At 44.8% G+C, this 20071-nt stretch overlaps 1 protein-coding gene across 4 annotated transcripts in view; it reads left to right on the plus strand.

The window, feature by feature from the left end:
- MTUS2 (microtubule associated scaffold protein 2) overlaps nucleotides 1–20071 on the plus strand; it is a 375898-nt gene that overhangs the window by 333374 nt on the left and 22453 nt on the right. For all 4 annotated transcript variants that reach the window (XM_064172588.1, XM_064172609.1, XM_064172594.1 and 1 more), the window contains one exon: nucleotides 11735–11801. In XM_064172588.1, the coding sequence (XP_064028658.1) occupies nucleotides 11735–11801 (67 nt within the window). The remainder of the gene's footprint in view (nucleotides 1–11734; nucleotides 11802–20071) is intronic.

Here is a 20071-nt window from a genome sequence, read left to right on the forward strand (position 1 = left end):
TGAATTATAAAAGATGGCTAATTAAACCCCACCTCTCCCAATTTAGTTTAGATAGTTTAGATAGATGTAAAATATTGGAATTGCCTGGACAATAAATAGGAGTTGTATTATTCCCACCGTGGAGGAAGGCATTGATTTTGTCACTGGAGAAAAAAAATTACTTCCCATAGTCTCTTTACCGTTAGAATAGCTTGTTTATATACTAAGCAACTCCTTTGGGACATCTAAGAAATTACAGATGCCCTCCTTGGGCTTTAATTACTCATGAACTTTACCCCAGGAGGTGCTAACTACATCGAGTTTCCAATGAGGTCAATAAATGCTGGAGGACTTGTTATAATGTAAAACATACCCTGTTAAGGTGCTGCTTGTGTGCTACCATTTTGATGTTTTAAATCTACTTTTAACAGCCCTTGTTCTTCTTACCCTATTTGCCAATCTCATACTTAACAAGGAATGTCTCTCTTTGGAGGCTTACATCTATTTTCTGTTTCTAATAAGGAAACAAAGGTGTGACTTATATGTGAAGTCTTTCAACTAAGAGCATAGTTTATTCTAGGCCTTGTTGGTCTCTTAGCCATAGAATTCTCCTTTCTGCCTTGAAGGCCAACGTCAATCAGATCTGCTGGGATATAGTTCCACAGAAAGCAGTTTGGCTGAGGCACACACAATGTTTCAGATGTGGACCGTTAGCAAGATGTGTAGCAATATATCAATGGCAATGCACAAACAAGCAGTACTACATGGATAGGAATATCACTTTGGTTGCCAACCAAATCCAGTAACCACTTCCCTAAAATTATAAAATTCCAGCTTAAAAATCATTATTTTTACCTATGTTCCTAGCAGAGGACTTTCAGAAACTGCTGTGATGGAAAGAATTAGATCTATCCAAGTTCTTATCCTATTATTCTTATATAAATACGCATTTTGACCTTGCAGTACTTCTCCCTCTCCTAGTGTTCTCCTCTCTGATGTCTTTATAGAAAGCTATAGTTTTTCAAACTTACTGTTGTTTTTTCAGGCAGAGGCAGATGTGTTCTTACATGGCATTCCTGCAGCGGTGTAGACTATATGTTCCCTAGGGCAGAATTGTTTTCTCCAAAACCTTGGTAACCAGAACTGTGTGAGGTTCCAGGTCAGATCTCTCTGGGGCTTTCCATATAGCATTTGAACTTCTCTTTTAGTCTTTCCTACAGCCTAAGGCTGCATTTTCTTTTTTTTCAGAGCTGTACCATAGGCACAGCTCTTAGTCATCCTATGATGGAATAAGCAACATCTTTTTTTTTTTGCTGTTATTCCCAAATGATGAGTTTGCATCTTCAACTGGAAATTCCTGTTACTTGTACCTATGATTGTGACCTTGGACTTTCCAGTATTTTTTTTGTTTATTCTTATGACCTCTTTTATAATCCTAAATATAATCCAGCTAGACAAGCATGTTGTTTTGACTTTGCCCTTGATGGACAGTGCATCCCACCATCCCACTAGCACTCTCCAATTTTTTTTACCAGGGTTACATGTGACCATAATTTGCCCCAAAGACTCATCTTTGAGCAGCTGCTCCATTTATTATCTCCACTCAGCTCAGTGGTTCCATTTACTGCAACTCCTTGACTTCTTACCCAAACCAGCTCATTCCAGCTTAGTATTTCTTCAATGACTCCTCATCTGCCACAGCCTATCAAGCAGTGTTGTGGTTGACACCGTATCTGAAGTCACCTGATCCCCGATAGGTGGGAGCTACATATTGCTCTCATCTAAAATCTCTTAGTGTACAAAGGCAGCAGCCTGTGCTGACGTGGATCTGTCTGCCTTTGGTGCCTTGTTGTGCTTGACACTTTTCCTTTTTTGAATGTATTATTCACAAAATGGCACAGAATCACAGAATTAACCAGCTTGGGAAAGACCTCTAAGATCATCAAGTTCAACCTATCACCTAACCCTTCTAATTAACTAAACCATGGAACTAAGTGCCTCATCCAATCTCCTTTTAAACACCTCCAGGGATGGTGACTCCACCGCCTCCCCCGGCAGCCCACTCCAATGGGCAGTCACCCTTTCCATGAAGAACTTCTTCCTAACATCCAACCTAAACCTGCCCTGGTGCACTTTGAGACTGTGTCCCCTTGTTCTGTTGATGGTTGCCTGGGAGAAAAGACCAACCCCCACCTGGCTACAACCTCCCTTCAGGTAGTTGTAGAGAGCAATAAGGTCTCCCCTTAGCCCCCTCTTCTCCAGGCTAAACAACCCCAGCTCCCTCAGCCTCTCCTTGTAGGGCATGTGCCCCAGCCCCCTCACCAGCCTTGTTGCCGTTCTCTGGACATGGCCAAGTGCCTCAACATCTTTCTTAAATTGAGGGGCCCAGAACTGGACACAGTACTCAAGGTGTGGCCTGACCAGTGCTGATTACAGAGGCAGTATGACTTCCCTGGTTCTGCTGGTCACACTATTCCTGATAGAGGCTTTTCAGCATTTGATCCCAGTGCCACATGCTGTTGAAATCAGGCAGTTGATGCTAACATTTTAAAATATAAAAAATATATATAATTCAAAGCTGTGGTCTGAAAAAAATATTTAGAGTGCCAGTTCTCACAGAATTTGAGTATAGGGATTGCCCTCTGCCATGGCATGCCCCATTTTCTTTTTGCTTCTCTCTCAGTTATCAGTTATTTACATATCTACATCCTTGATCCCATAGGCACTGATGCCTTCAAACATGCATTCAAAGTACTCCACATAGTAACCCACCTCCATCCTGAACATACTCCCACCACAGAGAACCCTCCTGAATTCTCCTTTCTCCATCCTTCTTTTTAGCACAGTAAAACAGGAACTGGGCTTTAGAATAGTTTCCATTTTCATCTTGCTTTCTCAGTTTAGGACTTTCCTCACCTTAATGCTACACACCTTGACTTACAAAATGAAGCTTAATTGGAAATGAATTAGTTTAGACTCACTTTATCCAGAAGGACGTAGGCTGGCCAAATTGCCTAACAGCTTCCCCATCGTGTCCTTATCCCTTATGAGTTCTACACCCCAAGAAAAACAGCTTGTGGGGATTCAGTTCACCCTTGCCAGAAGGACAACACATAGCTTCTGCTTAATTTAAGTTCCACTTGAATATTTTATCTTCCAGTCTAGTGATTAAGTGGTACTAAAGCGGTGAATAGACCTTGTTAACTAATCTCTAGCTTAGATTTGTCACCACATGCAAATAGCAAACCTGCCATTATTAGTGGAGTGACTGAAGGGGGGAGAAAAAAAAGGGCATAAAAAAGAAGCAATGACAGATTTTTGTTTCCCTTGGCTGATAGTCAGACATGTTGTTGTAAATACTCTAGCTCTAATGTCTGACTCTGAGAAGTGGCTGTGGTAATTTATCTACAAGTGGGAATATTATTATTGTTGTTGTTGTTGTTTTTCTATGGTAGTTAAAATCTTTCCAGGATGTAGACTGCAAAAGATACAAATCATGGACTTTAGGTTCTGTGGCAAAAAATAACCAAGTTCTTACACTGAAGACAAAATTATTTCACTGTACACAAAAGCCACTTTTGACCTCCGCTCTATAGCTGTTCAGCAGGCAACTAAATTAATTTTCACATGCTGTCAAGAAAAGCTAGATCTTGAAGGCACATGTTAAAACATATGTATCTTGAATGAGATTTTTTAATTTCTCTGGGGGTTTGGTGGTTTTGTATTTTATGGGGGTGGGTTGGGTTTTTTTTTATTATTTAATTAATTGTTTGGGATGTTCTGAAACTTTAATGTTCTGAGAGTGCTGAGGAAGAGCAGAGAATAAGAAGCTGACACAAACCAGAAAGTTACCTGGGCATTTAAACATGATTTAACACAGTTTTAGTGGAGATCCTTGTTAATTCCTGCTCTTTTCCAAACTCACTTCACGCATCACCAGTAAAAAAACACAACTAAAGAAAAATCACTTCTCCAGAGAGGCAAAGATCTGAGCATTGAATCGTTCCTACTAGTAGGTAGAGCACTTGAGCTTTAACTTAGTTTTTCTTTATGTTTGGTAGTGATTTGGCTTTAAAAAAAAAAAAAAAAGTACTGTATAGACTTAAGTATAGACATTTGCAGCACAAATTCTGCCTTGAGTGTGAATCACTGAACTGTTTTGCCTTTCTTCCAGCCTTGTCTTTAGTGTAAGTTGTTAGAGGAAAACACCGTGCCAGAGACAGCAGCCTAGGAGAGATGAGACTGCTGCAGATCCATGCCCTGAGTACAGACAAAAGAATTTATTCCTAGTGGCCACACATGCACAGAGCAGACATATACACGACATAGATGTATATGTGCAGGTTAGGGTGAGGTTATGTGGTGTATATACATAGGTATGGTCAAAAAGGTGCCCCAGCCCTTGAGGATTACAGAAGTCTCTAGGTACGCTGCAGAGGTGTGTGCTTTGCAATCACAAGCAGTGGCCGATGTCCAGAGGGTGGTGATCTTCCTCAGGATTTAACTAAAAGCCTTCAGGAAGGGTCCTTCTTGAGATGTAAGAGTGACTCGGGAGCCCGGGGAATACCTGAGAGCGGGAGGACACCCCTCAGTCGGGGAAAGCAGACGGCTGGGAGCGGATCCCTGTTCCACCGTATGACCCTGCTGAGACCAGTGCCCTCCCGCAGCCGCCAGAGGCTCGGAGCAGCCGTACCCAGCCGCAGATCCGGCACAGGAGTCGGGGAGGGCTCCTGGGCGGCAGAGCCGCTGTCCGAGAGCATTTCAGCTCCCACGCCCACAGCTGAATTTGGGACCGGTGCGAGCGAGCAGCGGCGCCGGCAGTGAGCCGGGAGACGTTCGGGTTAAAGGCACCATCCAAGCGGCTGTGGAGAAGAACTGCAGGGACCAATGGCTGCAGATGCGGCGCGCAGATGGGAATCGGCCAGAGCCGCCTCCCGCGGAGAGCCCGGACGCACTCTCGGAATTCAGCGCGTCTGGCGCTGCCGCCGCGAAGTTTCGAAGTCGTTCCCTGCCCTCCCTCTCTCCGACACGTTCCTGCGATGGCGCTGCTGGACGTGCCCTGCTCTGGGCAAGCGTTTGCCAGCCAGAATGACCGGACCCTCTTTTTCGGAAGAGGTCTGAGCAAGTCGGCGAGCAGCGGTGCGAAGACAGGGAGGGGAGCGGGCAGCCCTCCGCTGGGGGCAAACTCGGTGTCCGCTGTGCTGCTGCTCCGCACCAGCTAATCTGTCTCAGCCGCAGGCAGCTGTCGGCGAGCCACCCTCCCGGTCCCGTTCCCGGCCCCGGTCCCGAACCCTCCGACGCCCCAGGAGGATTAGGGAGCCAAAGGGGAGGGCGCCCAGCCCGTGCCGACCTCGGTGGCCGCGGGAGAGACCCCGCCGTCGGCACTAACAGCGCTGGGGGCACAGGTGCCTCTGTCTCCAGGCGCTGCCGGTCGCAGTCCGGCGGGCGGCGGTCCGGCTGGGCGCCGTCCTGCCGCGATGGGCAAGTGCTCCTCCAAGCCCTGCACTCGGTGCAAGGACGAGACGGTACTTTCGCCTCTTTTTATCCTTTAGGGAAAGGGCAGGAAGGTCGCCGCTACGGGGAATGAGCCTGAACTGCTGCTGCTAGCTGGCGTCGGTGGTGTGTACGGTCCCGGGGAGGTGGAGAGGGGAACGATGCTCGTCTTATTTACAGCATGCTGAACTCTCGTTCACCGGGGACAAGTCTAACTGTGGCTCTCCCATGCACTGCAGCACCTTACATAATATCAGCCTGCAGTATGAGGGTAAGGGTTGGATTTTCGTGAAACGAGAGACCACTGGCACCCCCTGTCCTAGAGAGCCGCTTAGTTTCTTGCTGTGCTTTTTAAACCGTTTTAATAACTCGGTGGAGTACCAGTTACAAAGGAAACTTGCACAGATTTTTCAAGTTTGAAGAGAGGTTTTTCAGCCTCCAGCTGTCTTAAGGTTTTACCTCTCTAACGATCCTTTTGTCTGACAGAGATCCTTTGACCTAGGAGAAGTGAAACACGGCAAAACTACATGTGAATCTAAATCGAGCATATTCCCAGGCACCAAAATGAGTCCAGTAACAAATGTCAGCGTAAAGGAAAGTGCATAGCTACAGGTAGCAGGATAGCATGTGTGAGAGAAGTTGTGGGATGTTTCTAACACACAGCTTTTCAAACTATTCTTCTGGAAATTTGCCTGGATTTTAACTAAGTACAGAAGAGGGAGAGAATGGGCATTTGTATTTAATTTGCTTAATAGAAGATATCGTAGCAGAAACACATGCTTGTGCTTGTAAGAGTTTGGCTTTTAAAAATAGTCATATGTTCTGTCTGATGAAAAGCTGTTGGCATCTCCCATTTAACTCATAATATGTTCAAGTAAAGCCTGAGATATACTACTAACCAAGTTAAGGGAAAATTCATGGCTTAACAACAAAACTTGTTAATGTCCCTGGGGGTTAGGTAGGTGTTTGTAAACTTTAACTTGAAGAGTGTTATAAGGCAGAATTACCTGATAACCAGCATGATTGAAGCAGCAGTGTTAAAGTACCTCTTTGGGGGGAGGGGGGAACTGTAGGTAATTTTGAACATCAGCTGCAGTGGGATTTAATTATTTCTTCTACAAGATTTGTCTGATTTTTATTTTCTGCATAAGAATTCCCAGTGTGTATTCTTCTCTTTCCAATAATAATTCAAGCCTTGCCCCAGGGCACTCTGAATAAAGTACCACAGTGACTAAGCACCATTTGCAGGACAGTTTTTTGTTTGTTTTGGTTTGTTTTGTTTTAATAGTTTGAAAGCACTGGATAAGGAAAGGCTGTCTTGAAGGAGCTGTTTTAATAACTGGTGCCGCAGAGCATCTGTATGTAATGATTATTTTTAGGAGGTATTATAGAGAATTGTGATGTGTTTGTGGAGATACTGTACTTATATGTAGACTTCAGAACATAATCAAGCCTGTAAGTTGTCTGGGAGAAGAGACTTGTCATTTTGAGGAGGTAACTTTGGAGTTCCACACAGCTCTGGACAATTTTCTGATGTTTCTTGCCTGACCTGACCCAGTTGTGCAGTGGGTCTATTGTTACTTACCTATTGTTTAAAAGCACCTGGAGGTTTAATTAATTACCATTTCTAATGGATTAGCATCTCTCAGGTAGTTTGCAGTTCTATGGAGGAGAGATGCTTCAAGGCAGACCTCAATTTTGCCTCCCCATCCCTCAATTATTCCTGATCCAAAGTAAAACGTTGACCTGCCTTCCTGATGAGGTCTCCTGTAGAGACCTCATATCTATCATCTGAAGCTCATGCAACTGAGGCAGTGCCTTTCATACATTCATAGGACAGTTTGGGTTGGAAGAGACCTTTAAAGGTTACCTAGTCCAACACCCCGCTGCAATGAGTAGGGGCATCTATAACTAGATCAAGTTGCTCAGAGCCGCACACAGCATTCAAGCCTTTGTCACTACTTACCTTCTTAATCTGGACAACACCAGCATCTTGCCCATCCTCAGACCTGTATCATGGCATCTTTTACCAAGTTATTTTTCAGGTCCTCATATGCAGATATATCTAAATATTTCAGACTTTTTTTCTGAACTACAATGCTAAGTTTTGGGCACTCAGTTGGACCAATTCCATCTTCCTTTCTACCTCTCTGCCTACCTGCCTACCTGCCAGTTTTTCTGGAGCACCTTGGCTTGCACCAATATAAATCATACCTTGTTCCATTCTCAGGGAGTTTTGAGTTGAACAAAGAATACAAAAATGGCATTTACAGTGTTTATTTCACTTGCTGAAATGCAGCCAAGCATTTCTCCCTTGCATGGGAGAAATATTGGGAGGTCTGCATAATATTAAGGTTGATGATAGGAAAATAGTTGCTACTGTGTTTTCTATTCAGCAGCAGTTGAAGCACAGAGCAAACATATCATTCTACCTGTTCTATTTTTGTTTCTGTCTGAAGATATGGAACATATTCCAGGCACAAGAGTTAACCATTATGTTGTAGAGCACAAGCAGGAGGAAAAAGGTTTCCTTCAGCTCAGTCATGAGCATCATTTTATTTTATGTCAGTATCAGAGTTGTTTCTTGGGTTACAGCCAACAGAAGACCTTTTTCATCAGTTTTGCGAGCAGTAATGAAAACAATCACTCATTAAAAGTATCTGAAGAGTAAATGCAACACTTCAATTAATGCAAACCCCACAGTTTTGGTTTCACATTTTGGCTGGACAAAAATTAATCCCAAATAACATTGAAGCAGTTTTTCTCTCCCTTGTCATTTAACTGCCACACTGAAATGCTGGATATTTGCACAATTTCCTAACAGTCTCTCTGACCTTTTCACCCTCTGGAAACAGCTGTGTCACTGGTAAGTTTGCTAAGCCTTTTTAAACCTAAATTGGATTTGGCCCTTAGTCATTCAACCTCAATGGCTCAATGCCAAGCAACTGCCTGGCAAAGGACACCTACAAAGCACCTTTGATATGGTGAGACTGCTAGTCATAAAGCTCTTGGAAGGGAGCAAAGGTTCCTGCTTACCCTGTTGTCTCTTTAAAATGCTGTGTTAAGTATTAATGAAGATTAATTCAATGGGATAGCCTGTTAATATGGTTTCTTACACAGTCATTTTGGCAGGTTTTTCCTTTTATGCTTGTGAATTTTCTAATTGCTTTGATACTTGACATTGTCCCTGTATGAATCTGAGCACTGGACCCGACAGCTTTACATTCTCACCCCAGATCCAGTTTTGCTGTACTGTAACATTTGATTTCCTAAGAGCTGGCATTCCCAGTTCCCCAACTGCACTGACACCAGCACCAGAACAAGAGGACACAGCCTCAAGCTACACCAGGGGAAATTTAGGCTGGAGGTGAGGAGAAAGTTCTTCACTGAGAGAGTCATTGGATGCTGGAATGGGCTGCCCGGGGAGGTGCTGGAGTCGCCATCCCTGGAGCTGTTCAAGGCAAGGTTGGACGTGGCACTTGGTGCCATGGTCTAGCCTTGAGCTCTGTGGTAAAGGGTTGGACTTGATGATCTGTGAGGTCTCTTCCAACCTTGGTGATACTGTGACACTGTGACACTGAAGTGCTGGTTATCTGCAGAGCTACAGTGATGTTGACAAGGAGAGGCTTTTTCACATTGTATTAATGTTGCATTTACATTGGTCACAGGAATATGTGCAGTCCAAACCTATCATGTTGTGCTGACAAAGCAGATTATAGCAACAGAAAATGTCAGGGATTTGTAAATTCAGCCTGCATCTAGGAGAGAATGAGGCTAAACTTAGCCCAAACTACCCCTTGCCTCTCTTGCAGAAGAGAAAGATAAAGACTCCTGTGCTGTTATTCCCTGTAAGAACCCTCTGAGAAAGAGGACTGCATTAGGCCTTGGCACTGAGGGCAACCCTTGCACATCTGACCTCCCAGGAAACAGTCCTGAAGTGCAGACAGAAAGCTCTAATCAAAATAAAATACCATGTAAGAAGTATTGCAGGACAGGCAACTGACCCACAAGGTACTTGAGCCATACCAACATCAGCTGCTCGAGGTACCCCCAGAGGCTGCTCTAGAAACCATGGCCAGGAGGCCTGCTCTTCTCATGGGGCAGTGTCCATGCTGGGAACTGAGTTATGGGATAGCATTTTTAAGCTGGTGCCATCTGATTCTCCACAGTTTTGGAGACACTTTGCTAAATGTCCTCAAGGGTAGGACAAACCTTATCTAAGGTAAAATATAATGTTAATTAAAAAAAAAAGAGTTTGTAGTATTTCTTATGGGGAATCAACATTTTACAACTGTTTTTTCCCTGGGATGTAATTTTTTCACTTCCTTTTCAGTTTCTTCATGCAAGTAGAATAGTAATAATACCACTGTGCTTATCTATAGGTGCTGGTAATGACTTGTATAAAGCTCTTTTGCTTTAGCTGGGTTTTGTTTCAAACGGTGGAAGTTGGTAATCTGAGTGGGTGCTTCCCATCTGCAAGTCCCATATCCAGGATATCCCTATGCATACACCTTCAAGGACACCAGTCCTGGCAATCTGTCAAGAACACTTCTTAAAATGACTCCAGTAAGCTAAGCAGACAGTATGGGCAGATGCAGTGATATCTGCCAGAGGAGGAAACATTATATCTGTAAGACTGCTGGGTCGGGAATCTGAGAGAAGCTTTTGTACTGATTAAAAAAACCCACCAAAGCAAACAAAACAATCCACTGCATTTTGCTCTGACCCTAATGCAGTAAGTCAGAACTGAGGACTCTGCAGTCCTGGCACACCACTGCCTGTGCATTACTCAGCAGCGTATGGAGCTGGCTGTTTGGAGGAGCCCAACTTTGCGTGATTGGCTTCTTCTCATAGCTGAGTAAGAAAGATGCTGACATCACCTGGGTCTCCTTATGACCAAGACTCTCAGATCAGCTCAGTTAATCACTCCATTTACAGAAAAACCTTCCAGAAAGTGCATCCCTCAGATCTGGTAGAAATTGTCACCAAAGGGCATTATGTAAAAGATTCATATAAATTCCAGATTCTGTATTCCTGATATTACCAAAAAGAAAGCTGTTGTGTTATTTCTCTTAACAGAGTTAAAAATTAGATGCAGGGAAAATAAAAAAATGAGATTAAACCCCAACATGTTGGAGACTTCATTCCTATAAGGCAGAACTAATTTGCTCTCCTACTTGCTTTGTATCCTGTTACTGAACAAAAGTTTTCCATTCCCTACGTTTTTTTTTCCCTTGAATATGATTTTTCTGTAGTGTCCTTTAAAGATTCTTGGCCTTTTCTAACCCGGGATGTATTTATAGTAGCCTGATCTAGTTTTCCTAATCACTAGTGATCTTCCCAGCTGGATGTGTTCCTTTGTCTTCTTCCTAATGCGATTCATGACACATTCCAATTTAAAGTGCCTTTATGCTTGAATCATTAGGCTGGGATTTATTCAGCTAAACCAAACTCCAGTAGATTTTCCTGAGGCTTTTGTTTGTCAGTTTGCATGTCAGACATCTGCTGCCAAAGTCCTTGCATCCCAGTAGTAGCACCTTTGCATTCTTAATGTAAATATTTTCATTTTCCTTTAGCCAGCTCAGCTATTGTAATTCCCGAAGTGCTCAGATTTCTTTTGAGACAGGTAGAGGGAAGAAGCTCTTGTTCTTTGCAGAGAATAAAACAGCAGAGATAAATTTGGGAATAGGTATGAACACCAGACCATTAGTGGTCTCTGTGTGGGTATGCCTACCATACTTACGATGGTGCAAGTACAGTGTCTGCTCTGAAAATTTGACTGTGTGAGCATATTATTGTGTTTGGAGGTGGTTAAATGCAGACATCAGTAGATGAAATTGTTTTAGCAGGATTAATAAAACTGTCTTGTACAGACAGAGCAGCCATAAATGGTACACAGGTTGTACCATAAATGGTAAGAAAGGATAGAGAAATACAGATGTCTTTTTAGACACGTAGGAGTAAATACTCTTTGCTGTCCCGTGCATGTGAGTGTGTGTACATGTATTCATAGACATACCAGCTATTTGTAGCCAGTGAGTTGTGCCTCTTAAGGCTGATCTAAAGAATGAAGGAGTGAATGAATGAGTTCATTATAATCCCCTACATTCCCCCATCCCCCCTACCCCACCCTCCCCCCCCAAAAAAAAAAAAAAGAAGCGAGGAATCAATATAATCTACTTTACTAAATGAACATGTGAAAGTGCTTATCTGGAATAAGTCTGAGGGCTGTACATATTTCTCTCTTTTTTTCCTTAAACAGAATGAAAATGCCCTTGTGAAAATAAAGGAGTTAGGATTCGAGCTTGCAAAGATGAGGGATGAAGTGGGTAAGTAGTACAAGCCAAGCAACACTCAAATGATTGTCTCACTTTACACAAATGCAGTTATTCCCTGTGTGATCTGACTCTGGGGAACCAGCATACATGTGATGGAGGGTCCTCTGGAGCCCAGTGGCAACAGGGTTTGTGGCTTTGCAGTGGACCATAATTTGCATCACCACACACAATGGAGCTAGATGTGCATCATCTTTACTAGACAAAGTGTTCTTCATAAATCCACAGCTTCTCTTCTCAAACTGTGTACCAGTGCTGCCAAGGAGAATGCATCGTGTGATGAGAAGTGGGAATTTGTGACTGTCCTGGTGCACAGTGATCAGGAGTGCATTGCTTATGTACATTTACTTGTACCCTACGTGGGTAGGAGGGCTCTGCAGAGAGATCCAAACAGGTCATATCAGTGGACTGAGGCCAATGGGGTAAGGTTTAAGAAGACCAAGTTCTGGATCCTGCACTTTGCTCACCATAACCCCAAGTACTACCACAGTCTTAGGAAAGAGTGGCTTCACAGTGGAAGAGGATCTGGAAGTGCTGGTGGACAGCTGAATGAACACGAGCCAGCAGTGTGCCCAGGTGTCCAGGAAGGTCAATGGCATCATGGCCTGTATCAAAAACAGTGTGACAAGCAGGAGTAGGGAAATGCTCGTGCCTCTCTACTCAGCCTTGGTGAGGCCATAACTTGAGTGCTGTGTTCAGTTCTGGGTGCCAGAGAATATAGAAAAGCACTGAGGCCCTGGAGTGTGTCCATCAAAGAGCAACAAGACTGGCGAGGGGTTTGGAGGACATGTCTTACCAGTGACATCTGAAGGAACTGGGGTTGTTTAGCATGGAGAAGAGAAGGCTTAAGGGGACATCTTATTGCTCTCTACAAGTACCAGAAAGGAGGTTGTAATCAGGCCGTTGTTGGTCTATTGTCCCAAGAAACTGGTGACAGGACAAGAGAAAATGGACTTAAACTGTACCCAAGGAGGTTTAGATTGGATATTAGGAAAAATTTCTTTACTGAAAAAGTGGTAAGGCATTGGAACAGGCTGCCCAGGGAGATGATGGATTCACCATCTCTGGAGGTGTTCAAGAAGTGTGTAGATGGGCAGTTCAGGATATAGAGTAGTGGCCTTGGTAGCTGGGTTAATGTTGGACTCAGTGATCTTGGAGGTCTTTTCCAACATTAATGATTCTATGATTCTGTATTTTGCAGTTCAGCTACAAAGTGAAGGACACTAGGTTCAGAACTTGCTGGTGAAGGGCCTGGAACACAAACCCTGCAAGGAGAGGCTGAGGGATCTGGGGTTGTTTAGCCTAGAGAAGAAGAGGATCAGGGGGGACCTCATTGCTGTCTACAACTACCTGAAGGGAGGCTGTAGCCAGGTGGGAGTTGGTCTCTTCTGCCAGGCAACCAGCAACAGAACAAGGGGACACAGTCTCAAGTTGTGCCGGGGGAAGTACAGGCTGGATGTTAGGAGGAAGTTCTTGCCAGAGAGAGTGATTGGCATTGGAATGGGCTGCCCAGGGAGGTGGTGGAGGCACCGTCCCTGGAGATGTTGAAGCAAAGCCTGGATGAGGCACTTAGTGCCATGGTCTAGTTGACTGGCTAGGGCTGGGGGCTAGGTTGGACTGGATGAGCATGGAGGTCTCTTCCAACCTGGTTGATTCTATGATTCTATGATTCTAATATCCCTGAGGTTTCTTCCTGGTTGAAAGACAGCAGAAGCAACATGTCCCTTCAGGCTGTGTATTCCCTGTATATCTGCATGCACCACTTTTCCTGTTTGGCTTACAGTCTATACAGGAGAGTCAGGGAGACTGTGAAGTCATTGCAACTCTTGGGAGAAAACGTGGGCTTTTGTCAACTGCCAGGCTGAGACCTTTTGGACTTAAAGCTTCCTAGAACAGGTATGACATTGGATTCTTCTACCCCAGAGCAAACTGGGAGGACAAAGGACATCTGCATGGAGCACCATCAGGGCAGGTGATGCCCAAAGTACCAAAAAATGCTGGAACCACTGATGACTGGAGCTGTGATCATGAGAGACCTCTTGGCTTTCCCTGCATGTGGGAGCCCAGTTGCTAGGTGACATATTAAGCAGAGATTGTACCACGTGCAAAAGAGAGCTTGGGCCAAACCCCTGTGAGGTGGGAAGAAATGTTGATCCTCTCTATGCTTCATCTTCACCTTGCCTATGACAACTCCCTTCAGAAAAGCTGAGCACAGCCCCTTTCTGATGCCCAGGAGCTTGTGTTCCATGCTATGCTCCTCTAAAATGTTTTGGCTGTTTATAATTTCATAGAGAGCTTTACTGTCCTCACAGGCAAAGGATACTGTAGCAAAACAGCACTTCCAGATATTCCCTGATGCTTGCCTTTATCCATCCTCTGCATCTTCTCATCTCTCACAGAGGAGTCGTTGCCACTTGTTCATTCTTTGGCCAGAACACATCCAACACTCTCCATTGAAGATCCATTTCTTGTTTTAAATCCCTACCTCTGTCAGGTTGAATTTGCTCATTTTTCACGAGTGCTTTTGCAAGTGGCAGTTACATGGGAAGAAAGGAGAGGTAAAGTACTGGAGAGTTCTGCTTCCATTTACTCCATGTTTATACATTCAAAGAGAATACTAATTATTTGTGGTTTTGCTGGAGAACTTTGCCAGGGATATAACTGGCTCCCTGTTTGGGCATGACAGCACATGTTCCTAATAGGAGATCACTGCTCTGTCTGCCCTTGCCATTGCTCTCATGCACAAAAGTGGTCCTGATGGAGTACATGGAGACAGTTTGGGCAAGAATCCTAAATACTCCAGAAAAGCAGACCAAATTCTCAGCTGAACTGTACTGCTTCAGAAGGCAGATTAGCCATAGACTTGTACATGCTTTCACAGTATCACAGTATCACAGTATCATCAGGGTTGGAAGAGACCTCACAGATCATCAAGTCCAACCCTTTACCACAGAGCTCAAGGCTAGACCATGGCACCAAGTGCCACGTCCAATCCTGCCTTGAACAGCCCCAGGGACGGCGACTCCACCACCTCCCCGGGCAGCCCATTCCAGTGTCCAATGACTCTCTCAGTGAAGAACTTTCTCCTCACCTCCAGCCTAAATTTCCCCTGGCGCAGCCTGAGGCTGTGTCCTCTCGTTCTGGTGCTGGCCACCTGAGAGAAGAGAGCAACCTCCTCCTGGCAACAGCCACCCTTCAGGTAGTTGTAGACAGCAATAAGATCACCCCTGAGCCTCCTCTTCTCCAGGCTAAACAATCCCAGCTCCCTCAGCCTCTCCTCGTAGGGCTGTGCTCAAGGCCTCTCCCCAGCCTCGTCGCCCTTCTCTGGACACGCTCAAGCATCTCAATGTCCCTCCTAAACTGGGGGGCCCAGAACTGAACACAGTACTCAAGGTGAGGTCTAACCAGTGCAGAGTACAGGGGCAGAATGACCTCCCTGCTCCTGCTGACCACACCATTTCGATCCCAGAGAGGGGAAATACAGCATGAGATAGTCCTTTCTTCAGTGAATGTGTGGGCATGTGTTTTGGAGAGGTGCCACCACAGGCCATTTCTTCCTGGAGAAAGCTGCTACTATGAGAGACTTCAAGATGTGGAGGAGAAGCTGTTTAGCACCCACAGGTGTGGCTGATGATCTGTCCTGCTTGTTGGAGGTACTCCTGTTTGTACAACCTTGAGACTTAACATGTCCAGATAGAAGGATTCCCAGGAGGGGGGGTGGACAAAAACATGAAGAGGTATTCCAATTCAGCAGGATGCAAAAATCATCAGCAGTACAAGTCCCACTGTGTATCCATACATATAGAACAGGAATGTTTGGTTTTTCTCAATGTAAGGAAAAAAAAATGCTGGACAGCCACTTTTGCTTTGGAAGAAAATTGTAATTTGGTTGTTTGGGGGTTGTTTTGTTTGTGCATTTGGGTTTTTTTGGGGGGAGTTTTGGTTTGTTTTGGGGGTTTTTGTGTGTGTGAAACAGGTAGTGTTTAAAATCTGTCAGCAAGGTGAGATAGCAAATGCTATTTGCTTAAGAGCAGTTCTTGACAGTGGAGGTCTTTGCTATTTCTAAAGCAGGGTGCACTGGAGCTGCAGGTGCTACTGGAGACACACAGCCCACCACCTGTGCTAGAGGAGAGTAGTTTTGGTCTCACTCTTAGGCGAATCTGTGCATATTCTGCCCAACTTTACACAAATAAAGAGAGAAACAGTGATTCTGTGAGGGAAGTTGAGGGAAGACCATGTTATTTTGACTGCAACCAAGTTGTAGTTTTTTCTTGTCTCAGTCACTTTCCTAAGTACTTTCTCATTAATTTAAATATAACACACAGAATCACAGAACCTTATGGAGGTTGGGAGAGACCTCCAGAGATCAAGTCCAACCTCCCTGCCAAAGCAGGATCACCTAGAGTAGTTCACTCAAGAATGCATCCAGGCAGGTTTTGAAAGTCTCCAGAGAAGGAGACTCCACAACTTCTCTGGGCAGCTTGTTTCAGTGCTCTGTCACCCTTGCTGCAAAAAAGTTTCTCCTCATGTTGAGGTGAAACCTTCTGTGTTCCAGTTTGTAGCAGTTGCTCTTTGTCTTACTTCTGTGCACCACCGAGAAGAGATTGGCCTCATCCACTTGACACCCCTCAGATATTTATAGCCTCCAGTTAAACAGTATGGGTGTTGGTCAGGAAGTCCTGGTTTTTTCATGTGTGAATTCACCATACCAGACCCACTGCTGCAAACCCCTGATGATTCAGTAAACCAGGGCTGGACTAACCAGTGCTGATGCAGGCAGTGTGTCCAACATTTAGTGGTTCAAGCAATGGCTCTCATTCAGAATTATGATTTAGCTGCTGAATGTGTTTGGTTTTGAAAGCACACAGTCTTTGTTAACTTCAGCAGAGACTGCAGGATTCTGCCACGCAGAGCAATGAAGCTGCAAGATGTAAGCCACTGCTCAGAAAAGTCAGAATGCATTTTTAAGGAAATCTCTTTGGGTAAATAAAATCACTGCCGAAGCAATAGCAGTGATGGAGCATGTGTAGGGCACCCAGAAAGACCTGTAACCTTCTGCAGATAGGCAAAGTATTTAGGCTCAGACAATACCATCTACCTTTACCTCCAGCACTGCTGTAAAGTGTCACACCTCATCTCAAACCATCATGCAGTGAAACTGCAAACTGCTTCTCCACTCCCAGCCCTAAAGAGGAATGTGGCCTCTATAAATGCTGACGAACTTGCTACTTTGTGCCAAAAAAAATTGGTCCTGTGTTGGGCTAGAACTACCAAGGCTACAAAAACATGACAAGCAACTGTTCTACACTCAATACACCTATCTTTATAAATGATAAATATGAGCATATTTTTAGCTGCCACACCAAGACTCCTGGAATGGAGAGGTTTTGAACACTAGCTGTTTCTCTAAAAACTAAGGGAAATTGAATGCCAAAATTACCTGCTCCTTTGCTGTCAGACAAATGACATGTGATGTGAATTGAAAGGAGATATGGTGATGCATAAAAACTTAGATGAATGGAAGACAATCAGATGTCAAGTTTAAAATTTGTATTAGCTGTGTTGACGAGAGTTTAAAAGCCAAATCCTGTGTGCCAGCTCCTCCTTGATATGCCCCCAGCCAGAGGACCCTTAACCTGAGTGAGGCAGCTGCGATTTGTCTGTGAATTTGTGGCTAAGGGTCAGGAAGAGCAGAGTCTGCATGGAAGAGTCCATTTCTCATGTCAGAAGCAGACAGTCCCTGTGCAAGGGCGCATGACTCCAGCCCTCCAGCTCCCGTGGGAGTTACTCTCTTGAATGCAGAATGCCAGGGCTGGGAGACTGGGCTGCGGCTCAGGCTGGGTTTGTGCTGGTGGGTCAGCCCATTCATGACATCTCCCTTTCCCTCAGCTTGTCAGCCTGGTCTGAAATGTATTTTGCTCCTCTGTTGCTCATTGCCTAAAAGCTACTCAGAGCTCAGGGAATAGGGGAGCAGTGGCAGCCACTCTCATTTAACCCAGCACTCTATCCTCTTCAGAAATGCCATGTTCTGTCACAGTCGTTTCAGGCCTGTCAGCAGCAACTGAAATACCTGCAAAGGAAAAAGAACACCACTGTGTAACTGTTCCAGTAGCAACTGATAACAGTCGTGCTCTGTCTTCTTTCATCTCAGTAACACATTTGTATAACTTTTATTAGTGCTTTTGAAAGTTTATTTCTACAAGAGGAGCTCACCTTTACAGTGTCCATATGCCAGGGTCTGGAAGCAAGATGTGCTGGTTCCCAGCAACATTAGCAGTCTTCTGTTCAGGCAGCTGTTGTTGGGGCCCTGCTGGAGATGGTTCAGCCTGGTTCACCAGAACCATCTGCTGAAGCCACAGCTGGTTAAACGCTGTTTCCAGCAAGGTATGCAGTCCTACACAGGCTCATGTTCCCCACCTGGATAAAAGACCCACAGACTTCACATTAGGCTGCACAGGTGTTGCCTTCTGCTGCTCCTTTCACAGTAAAGCCAGGATCAAAAGTCCATCTCCTAGCTAAGAAGAGATTCAGTCCTTCCTCACCACTTCAATCCTTGGCCTTGTTTGTCTCAATTTGGGAAACTGCTAGGGATCACAGCTTCTTGTTAAAGGTGTTTGATCTTCAGTATAGGGCATTTTCCCTGGCCAGTGACCTCATTTTCTGCCTCCAGGAGTGTCAGGAGCACACCATGCAGGCAGTTTCTCTGCTTTCCACTTCCTGCCATTTCAGACTTGCATTGAGATTTGATTTGCAAGATGCTACTGGCACATCACCCACCAGAGACAGTAGTGGAAAGCATTGCCTCATGATGGACTGGAAAGTGCCACCTGATGAATAAACTTTCTGATTTTCTGTCGTGAAGTTAATTCCTCCAAGTAATGGAAAACCTTAATTTTCTTCTTAAGTCATGAGGAATATGCATTTCCCTGGATCTTTGATGCATTAATTCCTTCTTCAAATGCTGTTTGAAAAATGTAGCCCAGCACCATGTGTAGCTAGGTAGAGCACACTTTGCCCTGCTTTTAGGGAACTAGGCCTGGTCTGAGATTGTCTCTTACACAAAACACTGACCCTATCCCCATCTACTCTGCCCTGGTGAGACCTCACCTGGAATGTTTCATTCAGTTTTGGGCTCCCGAGTTCAAGAGGGACAGGGATCTGCTCAAAAGAGTCCAAAGGAGGGCTTTGATGGTGATTAAGGGTCTGGAGCACTGCCCTGTGAGGAGAGGCTGAGGGACCTGGGGCTTTTTGGTCTGGTGAAGAGAAGACTGAGAGGGGATCTAATGAATGTCTATGAATGTGGGAAGGCTGCATGTCAAGAGGGAGGGGACAAAGTCTTCTCAGTTGCACCCTGTAATAGGACAAGAGGCAATGGGTGTAAACTACAGTGCAGGAAGTTCCACCTCAAAATGAGGAAGAACTTCTTTACTGTAAGGTTGACAGAGCCCTGAAGCAGGCTCCCCAGAGAGGTTGTGGAGTCTCCTTCTCTAGAGACTTTCAAAACCTGTCTGGATGCATTCCTGTGTGACCTGAGCTAGATTCTATGGTCCTGCTCTGGCAGGGGGGTTGGACTCAATCTCTGGAGGTCCCTTCCAACCCCTAACATCCTGTGATCCTGTGATAAATGAGGAACCACATGGGGAAATAAACTGAATATCCTCGGTGGAAATGTTGGAGTTGCATCTCCTGAAACTGGTTGTAGTCACAGTTGTGAATTCAGAGATATGATCTGTCAGTTCATAAGAGTAAAAATTTAATGCCTTTTGACTGCCTTTAGTGCCAGCCTTCCACTTGTGCTCTGAAGCACACAAGACTGTGGTTTGAATATAAAAAGATATTAAACAAGTGTGTTTAAGAGGACCTCAATGGAACTGGTGCAAAAGACAAGTTTTTGGCCTTCTCACAGCTGGGAAATGGGATGTATGAGATGCATCTCCTTCTCCTGATCAGATTTTCACTCATACTCCCTTGTACTCAGCTCTGGTCAGGCCACACACTCGAGTGCTCGGTTTTGGGCTGTTGAGGTGCTGGTGGGCAACAAAGCTGGTGAAGGGCCTGGAGAATAAATCTTAATGAGAGTGACTGAAGGAGCTGGAATTGTTTAGTTTAAAAAAGAGGAGGCTGAGAGGAGACCTCATTGCTGTCTACAGCTACCTGTAAGGACATTGTGGAGGGGTTGATGCTGGTCTCTTCTCACAGGTAATTAGTCACAGAACAAGAGGGAATGGCCTCAAGCTGCAACTGGGTAGGTTTAAACTAGATAT

Source organism: Pogoniulus pusillus, chromosome 3 (genome assembly GCF_015220805.1).
Source record: "Pogoniulus pusillus isolate bPogPus1 chromosome 3, bPogPus1.pri, whole genome shotgun sequence".
NCBI lineage: Eukaryota > Metazoa > Chordata > Aves > Piciformes > Lybiidae > Pogoniulus > Pogoniulus pusillus.